At 37.6% G+C, this 16366-nt stretch overlaps 2 protein-coding genes across 2 annotated transcripts; both read left to right on the top strand.

Annotated features, from left to right (window-relative positions):
- Window positions 1-9913: 9913 nt before the first annotated feature.
- Window positions 9914-13887, top strand: LOC113358009 (pyruvate dehydrogenase (acetyl-transferring) kinase, mitochondrial-like). The gene is made up of 6 exons (XM_026601508.1): window positions 9914-10608; window positions 11040-11295; window positions 11434-11614; window positions 12395-12542; window positions 13014-13227; window positions 13543-13887. Exons 1-6 carry the CDS (start codon window positions 10360-10362, stop codon window positions 13599-13601), a joined length of 1107 nt encoding a protein of 368 aa, XP_026457293.1. The 5' UTR covers window positions 9914-10359; the 3' UTR covers window positions 13602-13887.
- Window positions 13888-14078: 191 nt separating this feature from the next.
- LOC113358010 (probable serine/threonine-protein kinase PBL7) lies at window positions 14079-15783 on the top strand. The gene is made up of 3 exons (XM_026601509.1): window positions 14079-14544; window positions 14676-15055; window positions 15174-15783. Exons 1-3 carry the CDS (start codon window positions 14472-14474, stop codon window positions 15375-15377), a joined length of 657 nt encoding a protein of 218 aa, XP_026457294.1. The 5' UTR covers window positions 14079-14471; the 3' UTR covers window positions 15378-15783.
- Window positions 15784-16366: the final 583 nt, after the last annotated feature.

Genomic DNA, 16366 nt, shown 5'->3' with positions numbered 1-16366 from the left:
GATTTCCTGTGATCGGGAGATGCATCAGAGCCGCCACGTCTTCCAAGGTAATGGTAAAGTCTCCCCACCTACATATGAAAGTGTGAGTGGGAATGCACCAGCGAGCAAACAGAGCCACAATACCACTTGCGTCATGATAAATGAACAACTCTCCAGAAGCTTGAATAACTCTCGTCACCTGCGCCTGGTCGAGCATAGTCCTCACATGAGGAAAACCCAACATATGCCTCGCCCAGCCGACAAATTTCTCCAAAGGTCGTCAAGAAAGCTTAAACTCTATGATTAATGAGGTGAATATCCCTCGTTCAAGAAAAAATCGAATCACTATCTTAGGAGTCGCCAATTTCTTCTGAGTAACAGTTCTGGGATTTATCAAAAGACGATACACTGGGGATTTCAAATGTTGCTCAGCTCCCGAAGTATCTTTTTCAAAGAATGCATCATCTATGTTCGGGACATTCTTAATCCCAGGGATTTCGTCTCCCCGAACGGAAGTTTCATCCATGCATGTCTCATCTCTGGAGATACCATCATCAATGCACATCTTTTCCCTCGAGGCGTCGTCAGCTTGGAAATTGGTCATCTTTGCTGAGTAGCTGAAAATTATACTTCAGTATGCCGTCCAGATATAAATCAAGGAAATACAAGCAAAAATGGTAACTCTTAACTCTTACCTTTTATACTTCAACTAACAATAGTGATAGTAATGCTAGAATTAACACCTCAAAATTGTTCGTCTCTTCGAAACCTGCGATAATGAACGAGACTTTATTTATTTCCGAGACTGATTTTCATGAAATCGCGAACACAATTTTCATAATGTGAACATTCACACAACTGACCTATGAAGTTTATAACAATAAAATATTTCATCATAAATATATTGTCTATCTTCGAAGGTTCCTCAACACACACGTTTTGATTTTTTCAAAACAACAATTAATGCAACTTGCATACATAAATTCTCAAGGATTTTTATCTAATGAAAACAAATTCATGCAAATAAAATATACCATCATATTTTGCACAATATATGTCACGCTGCATATAAAAAAAAACTATTTTTCCTTCGTATCGTTATTTGTCTTTAAAGCGAAGGATTATTTCAAAAATATTGTGAAAGCTCACATCTCATACATATGATAAAGTTTTGTATTTATATGAAAGCTCATAAGAAAACTTTTATCACTGGACACAAGTTCATCATATGAATTCCCCTTCGAGTCGTCGTAATTTGCCTTTAAAACGAAGGATTATTTCGATTTCGTGAAAATTTACTCCTTTTATGATAAAAACGTGGTATACATGAAAGCTCATACACTAAGTTTTATCACTAAAAAAAAAAATCTCTCCTAAATCAGGGATTATAGTTAGTTTTCAATTAACGATCGAACGAACATACGTTTTCAAAAACGAAGTTTTTTTTTCTTCATTAAACTCACACAATATACACACATGTATATGGTTTCATCATGATCAAAACATGAACAACCCGTGATACTCATGGCCGTCAGCAAAAAAAAAGGGCTTACCTGGTCGGTGGCCGGAATTGGCCGAACGGACGATCGGCGGCGGCGAAGCTCCGACAATTTTTTTTCCTCCACTCGCTGCTGACGTGAAGGTGATGGAGAGGTGATGAAGGTGCTGGTCGTGTGTGTGAAGGAGAAATAATAAAAAAATAAAAGGATTAATTCCTTTTATGCCAAATTTTATTTCCAAAACCTAATTTCACAAGGATTTCCTTATTGGGCCCGACCCGCAAATCCTAAACGACCAAGGTTCCATCGTCCAAACCAGCGGTTCACAACAATTTATGCTCATAAAATGATGCTCTAATCATGACACTGAAGCCTTCATCAAGTCATGGTTTGCTCATATTCTCGAAATTCGGTAATGTCCTAACTTACGACTAAGTTCAATTACTTGTATAATTTATGGCCGGAAAATCACCATTTAATGCTGATTGAGGAACATGGCTTTCCTCAGTAAGAAGGGGAGTTAATATAGATGGTGGATTTTCAACAAGGGCTAAAATCGTAAACTCATGATTATACGAGCCTCTGATCCAACAATCAGACGTCAGTATCGAGGCACGTGTCTCTCATGAGTTCTCAACGGAGAGTACTTTCTCTCAGAGTACATGTAGATATGTAGTCTCACGGCCGGACAACGACATATCTCATGAATACTGAACACTTTCAGTGATTATTTCTATATAGTATCACGAGATGGACGGCTCCTAGACAGCTTGCTATGCTAGTATAGAGCGATAACGTCTTCAAGAACAAAGAACGAGTTTACCCTGACTATATAAAGGATATGACTTACCGACAAACTCATATCGGGATAATTAATGCTCCTAGACAACTTGCTCTGCTAGTATAGAGCCACAAAGTTAATTATTCCTAATTAAGATTAATTCTGCCGTGACATTCACTACTGAATTCCCAGAATAATCTATTATTGCTCTTATTCCATGGTCGAATCCACGACTGGTCCCATGGAATGGCAATAAAAATTGCTCTTATTCCATGGTCGAATCCACGACTAGTCCCATGGAATGGCAATACACAATTGTTCTGATTCTATGATCGAATCCACGGCTTGATCTCATAGAATAGCAATAACTATATTATCTCATTACTCCGATTTCATGATCGAATCCACAACTGGTCTCATAAATGGTAATAGATAAAACTTAATTACTCCGATTCTATGGTCGAATCTACGATCCCATGGAATGGTAATACTCAGTTTATTATTCTGAATTCGTAGTCGAATCCTCAGCTGATCCTATGAATTAATAATAAACATCTTATTACTCAGTTTTGTGAATTATTCTCCACTGAATTCCACAATTAGTAATAAATAATCAACAACCGGGCGTCTGAGCTACCTCTAAGTAAGCCCCGATCCAAATGGTGAAAGTGTGTTCAACGACGATGCACTAACAGTCACCGCACGAACGAGTATTTCAAAATACGACGAAACGATTAACATATTGCAAAATAGGAAGAAAATAATGAATAATCAAAATGTTGACCAAGGCGCCAAGGGATTGGACTCACTGACCGGCCGACCGTGCCATGACCTATCCCACGCCAGTTTTATATTTTATCATATTTTTATTATTTTCCTTCATCTGATGAAAATCCTTTCATTTGAACAAATCTCCTTCGTCTCGAGGAAACTCCTCGACTTCATGGTGTTTTTATAAACCCATGAAAATAATATAAAATTAAGAAAAATTAGTGTGGGGCGTGACCATTGGCCAACTAGCCATGCCTTGGTCCCAGCCGGCCCCACACCTTATGGTTCCTCATTATTTTATTATTATTATTATTTCTCTGATTTCATGAAAAACTCCTTGATTTCATGGTATTTTGCAAAAAATAGGAAATAAATAATATAAAATTATGAAAACTCGTGGGACCGGGCCCTAGCCGGCCAACCATGCCCTAACCGGTCCCACACGCTCCTTTATTTTATTATTATTTATTTTATTTTCCTTGAATTTATCAAATTCCTTGATTTCATGGTATTTCTCTCAAATTAGGAGAAATTCCCTCAAATCATGAAAAATACATTAAAAAATATATAAATTATGGAAACTTGTGGGACCGGGCCCTAGCCTGCCGGCCATGCCTCCCACGGCCCCACACGCCCTTTATTTTATTATTTTAATATTTTTGCTTCCTTGAACTCATGAAAACTCCTTCACTTCATGGAAACTCCCTAAATTCATCAAAACTCTTTAAATCCATGATATTTTCATAAAATCATGAAAAATATTATAAAATTAAGGGAAAGGCACCACGGGACCGTGGTCAATACTGGCCGATCATACCTTGGTTTCACGGTCCCACGCCTCCTCATTCCTTTATTTTATAATTATTCTCTATCATCTCATGGTGTTTTCCTCAGTTTCAGCGAAACCCTAATTTTGGCATATTTTCTAGAATGGACGCTCAACTGCACGTCAGAAAATATCAAAATTCTCAGAACTAAGACATGGACGTCTTGGGGATACGAGTATGTTATCTTGATCGACCAAGATTGGCTTTTTGGCTTACAGAAGCCGGTCCCATCAATTTTCACAGTTTTGACCTAATTTGCACAATTGCACGTATTAGGTCCAAAACTGTTCCAAACACTTTGGATTTTCATGAAGTGATTGTCATTCGATCCCGTGACCACCCAGGGCCGGTTTCATGACCCCTTGGTCGGTCCCTTACCTCTTCATAATTAATTAGGTTTTTTCACCTAAGGCTCAGACGAGCATTTTTGAATAAATGATTAAACCAACATTTGATCATCTCTTCACCAATCCTTCAAGAGGTCTTGGTATTTGCTCACGTGAGCATATGGGCACTACATGTTTGATCCACGGTCTCATGTAGCCGGTCCCTTCTTCATTCCATAGTTAATTCTTCAATTAACCATCGGTTGATCATCAGTTGATCAAATTAGGGTTTCTGAGTCCAAGGATCATCATTCCAGATTCCAACCTTAATAATTTTACGACGACCTCATGGTCATTAATTTTATTAATTATGCTCGGTTCAAGGACCAGTATTCTAATTAATATTTTTGGTACGCTGTCAATAATCCATCAGATGAGCAACACATGCTCAGACGATCAAATATTCAACAATTCATCACATGAGCAACTCTTGCTCAGATGATAAATATTTGCTCAAACCAAGGAATATTGGTTCAACAATCAATATTCAACGGTCCATCGAATGAGCAATACTTGCTCACTTCATCGTAAGATCTATACCTCTGTCTCATGATGTTCAATTCATGAGTTTCAGAACATCATATTCAACTCAGCAACTACATGGACTCATCGTCCCATCAAACCACGAAGTCATAAATTAACTAACAAACCACGAGACGTCAATCGTGTCACTTTGGGGGGGATATCACTTAGGATTTTGGTCTGGCGGTCTACGACACGTGTGTTCAAATACACGATGGAATGTGAGCAAGTCGTGCAATCAGTTGAAGGAATTCACGAGGTAGTGGGTGGAAAATCGACCAAGTCTCTACACGTTGAGCAACTGGTTTCAAAAACGATCTCCACGTCCCCACTCCTTAATTCCATCAACTGTCACACTTCATGGGGTCATGGTGTCTAAAATTCCAGCAATATAAATAAGTCTCTGAATCATGATTGAATCATCAACATCAACTGTATCATCAATCTCACGTCTCATCGACAACACGAGATCATCAACTCATCAATTGAGCAACTACTCTCAATTGAGCAATTTCAATCATTCAGCGATTATCATATTCAGAATTCACACACCCACAATCTTTGATTACCATTGATTCCACACATTTCCCAGCTTCCCTCCTACAGATCAACCCATCCTCTCTTGTGACCGAATTTACTCTGGAACGATCATTGTCTTGATTTAGGCCGGAGTACTACAGATTGATCTCTCGAATCTGAAGCACCCCCTTTGCAGCGTTGCATCTGTGTGAGGTTTAACATTTCGCTCGGTTCGTGGAGTCTCCTCTGTACGGTCGTCTCCTCAATTCCTTAAAAACCAACAAATCGTTTTTCCCCATCTACAAAATGCTCTCGCCCTTCTAAAGCTAGGAAGTTTTATAAATGCTGGCTCAGAGATTCTTCGTGTTAATTATTCAGCATACTTGGAGCGCTTCTAAAAACCATCACAACTTCATTGATAAGTTAAATAACACTAGGAAAGTCTTAGCTAAATGGAACCGAGAGGATTTTGGTCATATTGGTGAACATGTCAGCTATTACAAAAAATTGCTTTCTCATTTACAATCAGTACCTTTTAGTGATTCCAACAACGAGCAAATTTAGATTGTGATACAACAGTTATTTCATTGGGAGAAAATTGAGGTTGAATATTGGCAACATAAAGCGGGTGATCATTGGATTATGGAGGCTAATAATAACACTGCTTACTTTCACTCAAGAGAAAATAGGAAGAGAGCTAGGAATAACATAACTGCTTTAAGAGATGCTAGTGGTCGATGGTATCATAAAAGAAATGAGTTAGTGAATTTGCTAACATCTCATTTTTCCTCTATTGCCACAACCACTAATCCTCAGTTGAATGACTCTCACTTTCATATTATTGATCAGCTTATTAATGAGGAAGATAATAAAATACTCACGGAAACACCAACTAAAGAAGAAATATTTGAAATTCTTAAAAATATGCCTAGCTGGAGTGCTCCGGGCCCAGATGGTTTTCCGGTGGGCTTTTATGTTTCTCAATGGACTGCAGTTGGATATGATATAACATCCATGGTGCAAACTTTTTTTACCACAAAAAAATTACCTCATCAGATGAACCACACAATCACTTGTCTCATCCCAAAAACTAATCAACCAACAACTCTTAATAATTTTAGGCCCATTGGTCTTTGCAACTGCTCCTATAAGATAATTTCCAAATTAATTGTTGTTAGGATGAAAACTCTGATGAATAGAATTATTTCACCTTCTCAAGTTTCTTATGTTCCGAAAAGGCTTATAAATAATAACATCATTTTAGCACATGATTTAATCCATTCGATGAAGAAGTCAAAGAAGAAGACACCTCTAGTGGCACTCAAGCTGGATATGTCGAAAGCTTTCGACAGACTAGAGTGGTCCTTCATAGATAAAATGCTACTTCATCTAGGATTATGTGAAGGCTTGAGGAATATTATTTGGGAATGCATTTCAACTACCTCAGTTTCGGTAAGACTGAATGGCAGTACTTATCCTTCATATCATCCATCTAGAGGTTTACGACAGGGAGATCCATTATCTCCCTATCTTTTTATTATGTCTATGGAGTATCTTTCTAAGTTTCTAGAACATGCGCAGCAGAATAACAAGATAAAAGGAATAAGTACTTCTTTGAAGTCAGTTCCCATAAATCATCTTTTATTCGCGGATGACTGCCTGTTGTTCTTTCATGCAACTGAGGAAGGCATACAACATATAACTGATCTCCTGCAACACTTTGGTAACATTTCTGGTCAGCTTATTAATTATTCTAAATCTTCGGTCTTCATTTGTGGAGATACTTCACATGAGTTTAAACTATCTATTACTAGAAGGTTGGGGGTTAGAACATTATGCTCATCAGACAAATACTTGGGGTTACCAATTTTACTAGGAAAATCAAAAAATTGTTCCTTTATCTCATTTGAAAGATTCTTACTAGGAAGAGTTAATTAGAAAGGTTTTCCCAAACCAAACACTGCAGCAGATCCTTAGTATGTACTTACCTCAGCATGGTAATGATAAATTGATTTGGGAGCCCAATAGAACAGGTGACTTCTCAGTTAAGTCAGCATACAAGGTTCTCTCAGTTAATACTAATGGTCAATTAGGAGTCCAGAGCCCAGTCTCAAACAACAGTTGGAAGAATCTGTGGAAGTCTAGATCCCCACATAAGATTAGATTATTCTTGTGGAAATGTCTACGGAATATTGTTCCAACAATGGAGAAAATAGGTCACTACAAGAGCAATATAAACACCCTATGTCCTATGTGTGAATCGTAGGAGGAAACATTACAACATCTATTAATTGAACGTGACTATGCGAAAGCAATGTGGCTAGGAATGAATATTAATGTGCACATCATAATTAGTCAACAAATTTCTGTTTTTGCATGGATAGCTAGCTGGTTCTCAGACTCGGCTACTGAGGATGAAAATATACGATGGCAAATTATCTTAATGTGCACAGTCTGGTAGATATGGAAGAATAGGTGCATTAATGGGTTTCATAGCAAGAAAATTAGCCCCTGATTTGCATGTCATGAAATAAGGAACCATGTTAATCTCTGTCTTAAAGAAGACACTAATTATTATAAACAGCAAGAATAAAAAGTAGTCACAGCAATGGATTCCTCCTTCATCTAATCAACTGAAGATTAATGTAGATGCTTCTTTTGATCTTAACACAAAGGAGATTGGAATTGGATTAATTATTCGTGATTCTGCAGGAACAACTAAAGGAATCAGAGGCAGGTACTACCATGGAGGAATAGATCCAGAAAACGCAGAGTGCTTGGCTATGAAACAAGCAATCATGTGGGCCAAAGAACTCAATCTTCAATCTAGCAACTTACATTTTGAAGCAGACTGTATAAATGTCACCAGTTCTATCAGCAAAGCTAACTCTGTGGCCCACTGGATTAATCAGAGTCATGTAGATGAAATAAAGCAGCTGTTATTGGATTTCTCTTCCTTTAATGTTAATCATGTAAAAAGAACGACAAATAATGTGGCTCATGTAATAGCTAACAAAGCTAGAGCATGTAAATCTTCCTTTGATTTTGCTAGTAAACATAGCTGATCTAGTAAGGGAAGAAAGAAAGATAACTAAGAAGTTATGAAATATGTACTCTGTTATGTTTTAGTATATTAGCCCTTTGCATCAAAAAAAAGAAAAAAAAAAGATGCTTTCTCGAAGGGAATGCATCATTTTGCTTATTTCGGTTTTAGCAAATTTTATGTTGGAGCTTGAGACCCATGTCAATACTTGGTTAGAATTAGATAGCAACAAACCTGACATTATTGAAAAGGTCTTCCATTTGAGCCAAATAAACTATAGTTTTGCAGTTATATACGTGAGTAGCGTGACTAAACACATTTCATTTTGTTGGACGCTATCATGGAAAGAGATATATATATGTCCATACACACCTGAGTTGCTATGCTCATCCCACGATTATAATACTCTCTTTAGTATGGAATGTGAATCTTTAGGTCATTAATTATCAACAAAATAACCAACACTGTCACGTGTGTTTGGCAATTTGATTGCCTAAAGTCTCCTCCATATGTTTTGGCCACACTCAAGCCTAATGGATGACGATTGATGTGAACTGTGAAGGGAAGGATAACTTGTTATTCTCCATCAAGAGAAGATGGACAGATCGTACTACATCGCAATGATGCAAAAAGATAGTATTGTCTTAATAAAACTAAGCAACTTGTTTATTTGATTTCCTTTGTGTAAAAAAACGTTGTTTATTTCTTTGATCAGTATTGACTCAGATTATAATGTTAATTTATAAATCACTGGAATTGAGGTTAAAAGAAGAAAATAAAACATCGTGTCTATTTTCTGTTAAGCTTGAATATTTTTTAACTAGCAACATCACAACCGTCTTATGCATGGTCGATTACGATAATACTGTAACTTGTGTGGAAAATAGGGATGAGAAGGGCTTATCTTTATACGGACCAAGGGTAGCTGTGCATATTCAAACCGGAGACCCACAAGATTCCAATCCAAATGAGAGAAGGAAAGACATGATCTCCACCACAACATATAATTCATGGCTCACAACTATCTGATCAGTCATCCCCATTCACAAACTAGTGGTCCATCCCCACTCACCACAAAAACCACTGCAAAGACTAGAGTTTACTTTATTCCCCATTCCGACTTTAATGAAACTTCACCCAGACTCACTATTTCAGGACTTGATTTCCTAAGTCTTCCTTAATCTCCAAACCAATGGGAATTAGCATAATAACAACTCTATAATTTCTTCGGTAAATAGGTTAAAATAGAAAAGTTATAATAGCAATTCTATAAATATCTTTTCTGGAAAGAGGAGAGTAATACAGTAATATTAGTACCCAAAACAGTTCTAACGTTTTCGCGAAGAATTAAAAGTTGTGGATAATGGATATAGTTCCATTCAAATCAGACTACGAGCAACTGACCGGCAAATAATTGTTAGGAAGACGACAATGGTTGATGCAAAATGCTTTTAATAATCTTCTGATTTAACGGACAAAATGTTTACAAAAGCACTTCTACCTCCGGTATCAACACCCGACAGGATGAGCTTTTCGCTTAAAACTACATAAATAGATGCGAAGGTTAGGGCCTTGGCTAAAAAAAACTTCTTTTTGTTCTTAGTACCGCATTAATAAGTAATGTCACATTTGACATCAAGTTTTACTACAGAAATTATTATGTAAATTTACTTTGTATCAGAATCTGATTCTACGGCTAAGAAAACCAATCTTCTGCTTGCTTCTATTCTCTATCTCTTTGAATCTTCTTCTTCCATTAATAATCTTCTTAATCCCGATTCCTCCTTGTTTCTATCTTTCTTTCCCTCCCAATGCTTACACACTCCACCTGTCTCAGTATAAATGGATGATATATCTCTCTATCACACTTCTCTCCATAATCCTGACAAAACTTAACCAATTCGTAATCCTTTGTTAATTAAACACTCTGTGTATTTTATCTTGGAATCTCCGATCTTCTTTCTTTTCTTTGTCTCTCTCTCCATGTAAATTTCTCTCATAATTTCTCTTTCTCTTTCTCTGTTTAGCAGCCATGGCGGCTAAGAAATTATCAGAGACGTTTTCTAAATCATTAATAGACGAAGTACAGAAATGGGGTTTGATGAAACAAAATGGTGTGAGTTTAAGATATATGATGGAATTCGGGTCGAAACCTACTGAGAAAAATTTGCTTATTTCTTCTCAATTTCTTCACAAAGAATTGCCTATTAGAATTGCTAGGAGAGCTATTGAATTGGAGAGTTTGCCGTATGGTTTGTCCAGTAAACCTGCTGTTTTACAGGTATTATTCATTTACTTGTACTCTGTTTATTATTTATCATGGGTTTGGATGAATTTCAGTGATTTTTTTGTGGGTTTCGATTAGTTTGATCGTTTAGAATGTGGGTTTGATTTTGTTTCATCATTTTGGGATGTGGTCATGGTTAAGTTGCTTGTTCGTTATGTGTTCAATGAAATGTCCAAATGAAAACTATAGGATTTTCATATTCAAAAAATGTTTCTCTAACTGTGTTGCACGTACAAGTCTCGGTAGAGACGAACTTTGTGTTTTTATTGTATGGTGTGTGGATGCAGTGTCCATAATTGCAGTAGTGATTGCTTATGCTTGTCAGATAGGGTATTTGTGTTAAGGTGCTGTTATGGAGTTCTGATTTTGGTGAAAGACTCTTGTGGTTTTGAATTAGCTCTTCATTGGGTATGTTTTGTGATTAGGTACGAGACTGGTACGTAGACTCCTTTCGAGATCTTCGAGCATTTCCGGAGATCAAGGATACAACTGATGAGTTAGCTTTCACGCAAATGATTAAGATGATTAAAGTGAGACATAATAATGTGGTGCCAACGATGGCTTTGGGTGTTCAGCAACTGAAGAAAGATTTGAGCCCAAAAATCATGCAACCTGTGGATGAAATCCACCAATTTCTTGATCGTTTTTACATGTCGAGAATTGGGATTCGAATGCTTATTGGTTAGTTTACTGTGTATTCCTCTTTCTTTCATTTTATTGGCTTGGTTAATTCTGCTCTATCTACTTCGAGGGATGGTTTCTTTGACATCGTTATGTTTCTTTATTAACCAAACTTCTCTGATTTTGGGTGAACCTCAGGGCAGCATGTGGCTTTGCATGATCCTAATCCGGCACCAGATTGTGTGGGTTACATACATACTAAAATGTCTCCCATGGAGGTAGCACGGAATGCCAGTGAGGATGCCCGTTGTATATGCATGCGCGAGTATGGGAGTGCACCTAATATCGACATCTATGGCGACCCAAATTTCACTTTCCCGTATGTTCTTAACTGGTTTTATTTTCTTATTTCGTTCTTCCTAACTTTAATTACACGTTCCCCGTTGATCAATCAGTGTGGTTAGTCTTTCAATTTCCATTTCTGTTTCAATCCTCGTGTAGAATTGAAAGTTCTACCATATATGCACATTGTTTTTCTAGCCCCCAAAGGAAGTCAAATTAGGAAATACATAAATATTAAATAAATAAGATCGCGGTACCTTAGTCTCTTGTCCATTAAGGAAGCCGTGATAATAACATTGAGTAGCAATATAATTTACAAATAAAATAACCAAGGACGACTAAGATTTAGACTCAGGATTCAGCTGAACCTCGGTAGATTTTGCAGCGCGAAAGGCTATTCAGGGTTGTACTGTTTTTTTTAGTCAATTTCTCTATGTCTCAATCTGTGTCTTCTGTATGCACCTTCATCATGAAATCTGGTTGTCCTTATCTTGCTTCTCGTATGGTATGGCGAATAGATGATATTAATATATTTGTTTAGCCTATCTGTTACCAACTTACCATAGGGTAATGTCTCTGTATCCTTTCTCTTAGAAAAGATACTCAGACTTCCGTTGAGGCGAGGTGTTTGATTTCGGTGTGTAAAAGGTAAAAGGGTAAATATGCAAGTTTGGGACACAAAAGAGCAGATTAACACCTCCTAAGAGAGTGATCTCTAGTTTGACCAGCTAGTTTTTAGAGTTACGAGCCTTTTGATAATTTATAGGGTTATTGTTTTAAAGTACTCAAACCTATTATCTGTCCTTTACAATCACAGGTATGTTCCGACACACTTGCATCTGATGGTATTTGAGCTAGTTAAGAACTCCCTGCGTGCTGTCCAAGAACGATTTATGGATTCAGACAAAATTGCTCCTCCTGTTAGAATCATTGTTGCCGATGGGTTAGAAGATGTCACGATAAAGGTTTGTGCTTAATTATCTAGTTTGAGAAGGTTTCTTTGATGCATCTTCTGCATTGCATATAGCTATTATCAGTTAAGTAAATCTTGCAGTCAGGCATATGTGTTCAAAATCCCGGTATGACTTTGTACTAAGCAAGAAACACCATGCTTCAAAAAAAAAAGAGAGCAAGAAACACCAATATTCTTGGGAACCGCGTTCGAATATGGATGCGCTATCATATCCTGCAAGTTCAGTTTCCTATTATTTATAGAGAAAAGAAAACAGCGGATCATACTAGTATCACGGTTCTGTTTGCACTAATAATGTTTGACTCTTGTGATGCGATATTGAGGATTATATTACTACACCAGATCTGCTTGTCAGGGTGTACTTATTACATGACTCATGTATAGATTTTATCTTTTGGTGGGTCAGAAGGCTACTTTATGGATTTGAGTTAGTGATTATTTCTGTTGTTGAAAATTTTGACAGATTTCTGATGAAGGTGGTGGCATTCCAAGAAGTGGCTTGCCCAAAATTTTTACCTATTTGTACAGCACAGCTAAAAATCCACTGGATGAGTACTCAGATATGGGATCATCGGATGGAGTAACAATGGCTGGATATGGATATGGGCTTCCAATAAGTCGTCTTTATGCTAGATACTTCGGAGGAGACCTGCAAATCATATCCATGGAAGGATACGGTGAGTTAAGCTCCGTTGGACCGTTCTCTTTTTGTTCTTATGAACTGAATTCTAGTGTTCCGTCTTGGCTTGAAGGCCTATAAGACTTTGGACATCAGTGTTTCTATGTCCATCGTTACTTTCCAGGTTTCCGAGTCAGAACTGTAGGTTGCCCTGTACCCAGACACATGAACTAATGTAGTTCTGTATATCAGAGAGCAGTGGATGTGTGATTGCATATGCATGATCTTCTCTAAAACTATATATCTTGGTTAGCTTGACTTCTCCGCACCATAAATGTTTCTTATATGATAACTTCTTGAATTTTGACTACAGGAACTGATGCATACCTTCATTTGTCTCGTTTGGGGGATTCGCAAGAACCACTGCCCTGATTCCTGATCCTCTACCAGTAGTTGGATATATACATCATCTGAACGTGGTCATATATTCCAAGTGATCAAGAATATTATGATGAGAATATCCATCTATCAACATTGACCAGAGTAGGATTAGCTATGAGATCCTCGTACATATGCTTGATTGATTCAATAATCAGTCTTCTGTTCATTTCGTTTCTTAGTCATAACATAAGGTGGACAATGATGTAGTGTCAATCTTGATGCAGGATTTTGAATAATAAGCCTTCTGTTCATTATGAAAGTATTTTCGTTTCTGTTAGCTAAAATTCTCTTATAAAGCTTTGAGCGATCTCTTCCTCCTGGTAATTTGATGGACTTCGGGTATATAACCATGCGACATGTAAGCTGTTTAAACTAGAATTGTTTCCCTGAACTCTGAAACTGGAAGTGCATACATTCTAAAAATTGATAGGGTCAATCTGCCGGTTGGGCCAGATACTGCCAACTACAATGCGATGCCAACACTTCTGGTTGGCAACGCGACATGGTTCCCTCAGAGTAAGATGCCTTCATGTTGCAGTGGTGAATGTGGTCCTATTGATGGAGACGTTGACCCTAAACACCAGTAACATCTGGGGAGTTGCGTAACAAGAAATGTGCACAAAATGGGATGTTGTTTGGCTAACCGTCAACAATCTCGCTGAGTTGCCATTTGCCGAAGTGGAGTCTCAGTTGCATGTTATTGCTGGTAAGGAAATGGTTAGTCCAAGCAACAATGCAAATGAGTTCAGGTAGTATGAGGCTGAGCGACCCTAGGCAGGATTGATCATTAGAAAATAGAAACCGCTAAAACCAAACGCGGTCTTCTTCCCCCAATTTCATCACGCTTCTTTTTCTTTGGATATGACTAGGTTTTGGTGTTTCCCCCGTGTTGCACCGATTGATGGCGAATCTTCAGACAGAGAAGACGATACAGGTGCTCTATCTTGAATTTATGCCGCATAGGTCATTGGATATTCATTTATATGGTTCGGTTTCTCACCTTCTTGTGCATCATGACATGGTAAAGCTATTATATTAACTAACTTGATCTTCTGGGGCATGAAGTCGGCAAGAAGCCTCTAGATTGGAAGACTAGGATGAAGATAGCAAAGGGTGTTGCCAAGGCTTTACAATATTTGCATGATCAAAAGGATCCTCCTGTACTCTTTGGAGACCTCAAAGCATCTAGTATTTTACTTGATGAAAATTTTAATCCAAAGCTGTTCGATTTCAGTTTTGCAAAACTTGGTCCTACTTGGGATAACTCCAAGGGTTCTAGAATGGTGATTGGAAAAGTAGGCTATTGTGCTCCAGAGTACGGTTCGACCGGCATACTCACTAAGCAATATGACATCTTTAGTTTTGGGGTTGTTTTGCTTGAGTTGATCTCTGGGCGGAAGGCAATTCAAGAAAACTTGGTTAAGAACCGCAGTATTGTCTATTGGGTAACTTTTATTACACTGTCCACTATTTATTTTATACCTTCTTTTCAAATCTTAAAAAAGTGGAACACATGTTTTTTCTTGTGCATTTTCTCAACGTATCACCTTGTTGATTTCGCAGACACGGCCATATATTAGTGACAGTATGAAGTTCAAAGAGATTGTTGACCCATCCATGGAAGGGTGCTATCCAGAAAATGAACTTGCTCAAGCTCTTGCTGTTGCTGAAATGTGTGTACAGGAAGATGCTAAGAAAAGACCTCCTATAGCAGATGTTGTGGCTAAGCTTCCTCGTGTACAAGCTGATGGAGAAGCATTGGGATAAGATTGAAGCGTAAAAGTTGCTCATCTTTTTTCTGGACAGATAATACTTCTCTTGTTTTGATACACACTCCGATTGAGCTCAGTCTGGCCCGGTGACTGAATGGGTACGGTTTACTTCAGTTTTTATAGCTTACTGAAGGAGTTCGCATTATCATATAGTACACTTTTATTTTAGCATAAACACTAAGCAGGCAGATCACCACTGTAAATGGCGATCCATCTCCAAGATAGATTAATTCATTTTTTCTCAGCTGGGAATACTGTTTGGCCTGACCTTTTGTAAAGAAAGAAATAATCACACATCACCAGACACAAAAGGATGTCTCGGTGGACCTTGTAGTCTAGTTTAAGAAGGTTTCTTTTATGAATCTTCTGCGTTGCATATAGATATTGTCAGTTATAAGTAGATCTTGCACTCAGGCATGTGTCTTCAAATACCTCGTATGATTTCAGCATTTAACACCATTAGTATCTTGGGAATCTGCATTGAAGTATGGGTATTACCACTTACTGCAAGTTTCGATTCCTATATTTACAGAGAAAAGAAAACAACAGATAATACTAGTATCAGTGTATCACGGTTCTGTTTGCACTAATAATGTTCGACTCTTGTGATTCAATATCGAGTCCTATACCAAATCTGCTTGTCTTACATAACGGATGCATACATTTTTATCTTCTGGTGAGTCAAAATAGTGCTATTTTTTGGATTTGCGTTAGTAAGTCAAAATGGTGCCGGTTGGGCCAGATATTGCCAACTCCAGAAACAATGGCATGCCAACTGATAGCACATTTATTTTTGTGTAAAATGTCTTTGAAAATTTTAGTGAAGCTCCGATGGGTGTTGTATGATCACTTCGTAAATAAATACGGAGTATAATTTTTCAAGGATGTAATTTAAGCTATCTTTTGCGGTTGCGGGCCTCTTTCGAAGTTCGAATGCAACTCTTTACCTCATATACGCGACAACTCATTTTGGTTTGGAAACTG

This window comes from Papaver somniferum, chromosome 3, assembly GCF_003573695.1.
Source record: "Papaver somniferum cultivar HN1 chromosome 3, ASM357369v1, whole genome shotgun sequence".
Taxonomy (NCBI): Eukaryota; Viridiplantae; Streptophyta; class Magnoliopsida; order Ranunculales; family Papaveraceae; genus Papaver; species Papaver somniferum.
The sequence above is the reverse complement of the archived record's forward strand: the minus strand, read 5'-3'. Positions and strand labels throughout refer to the sequence as shown.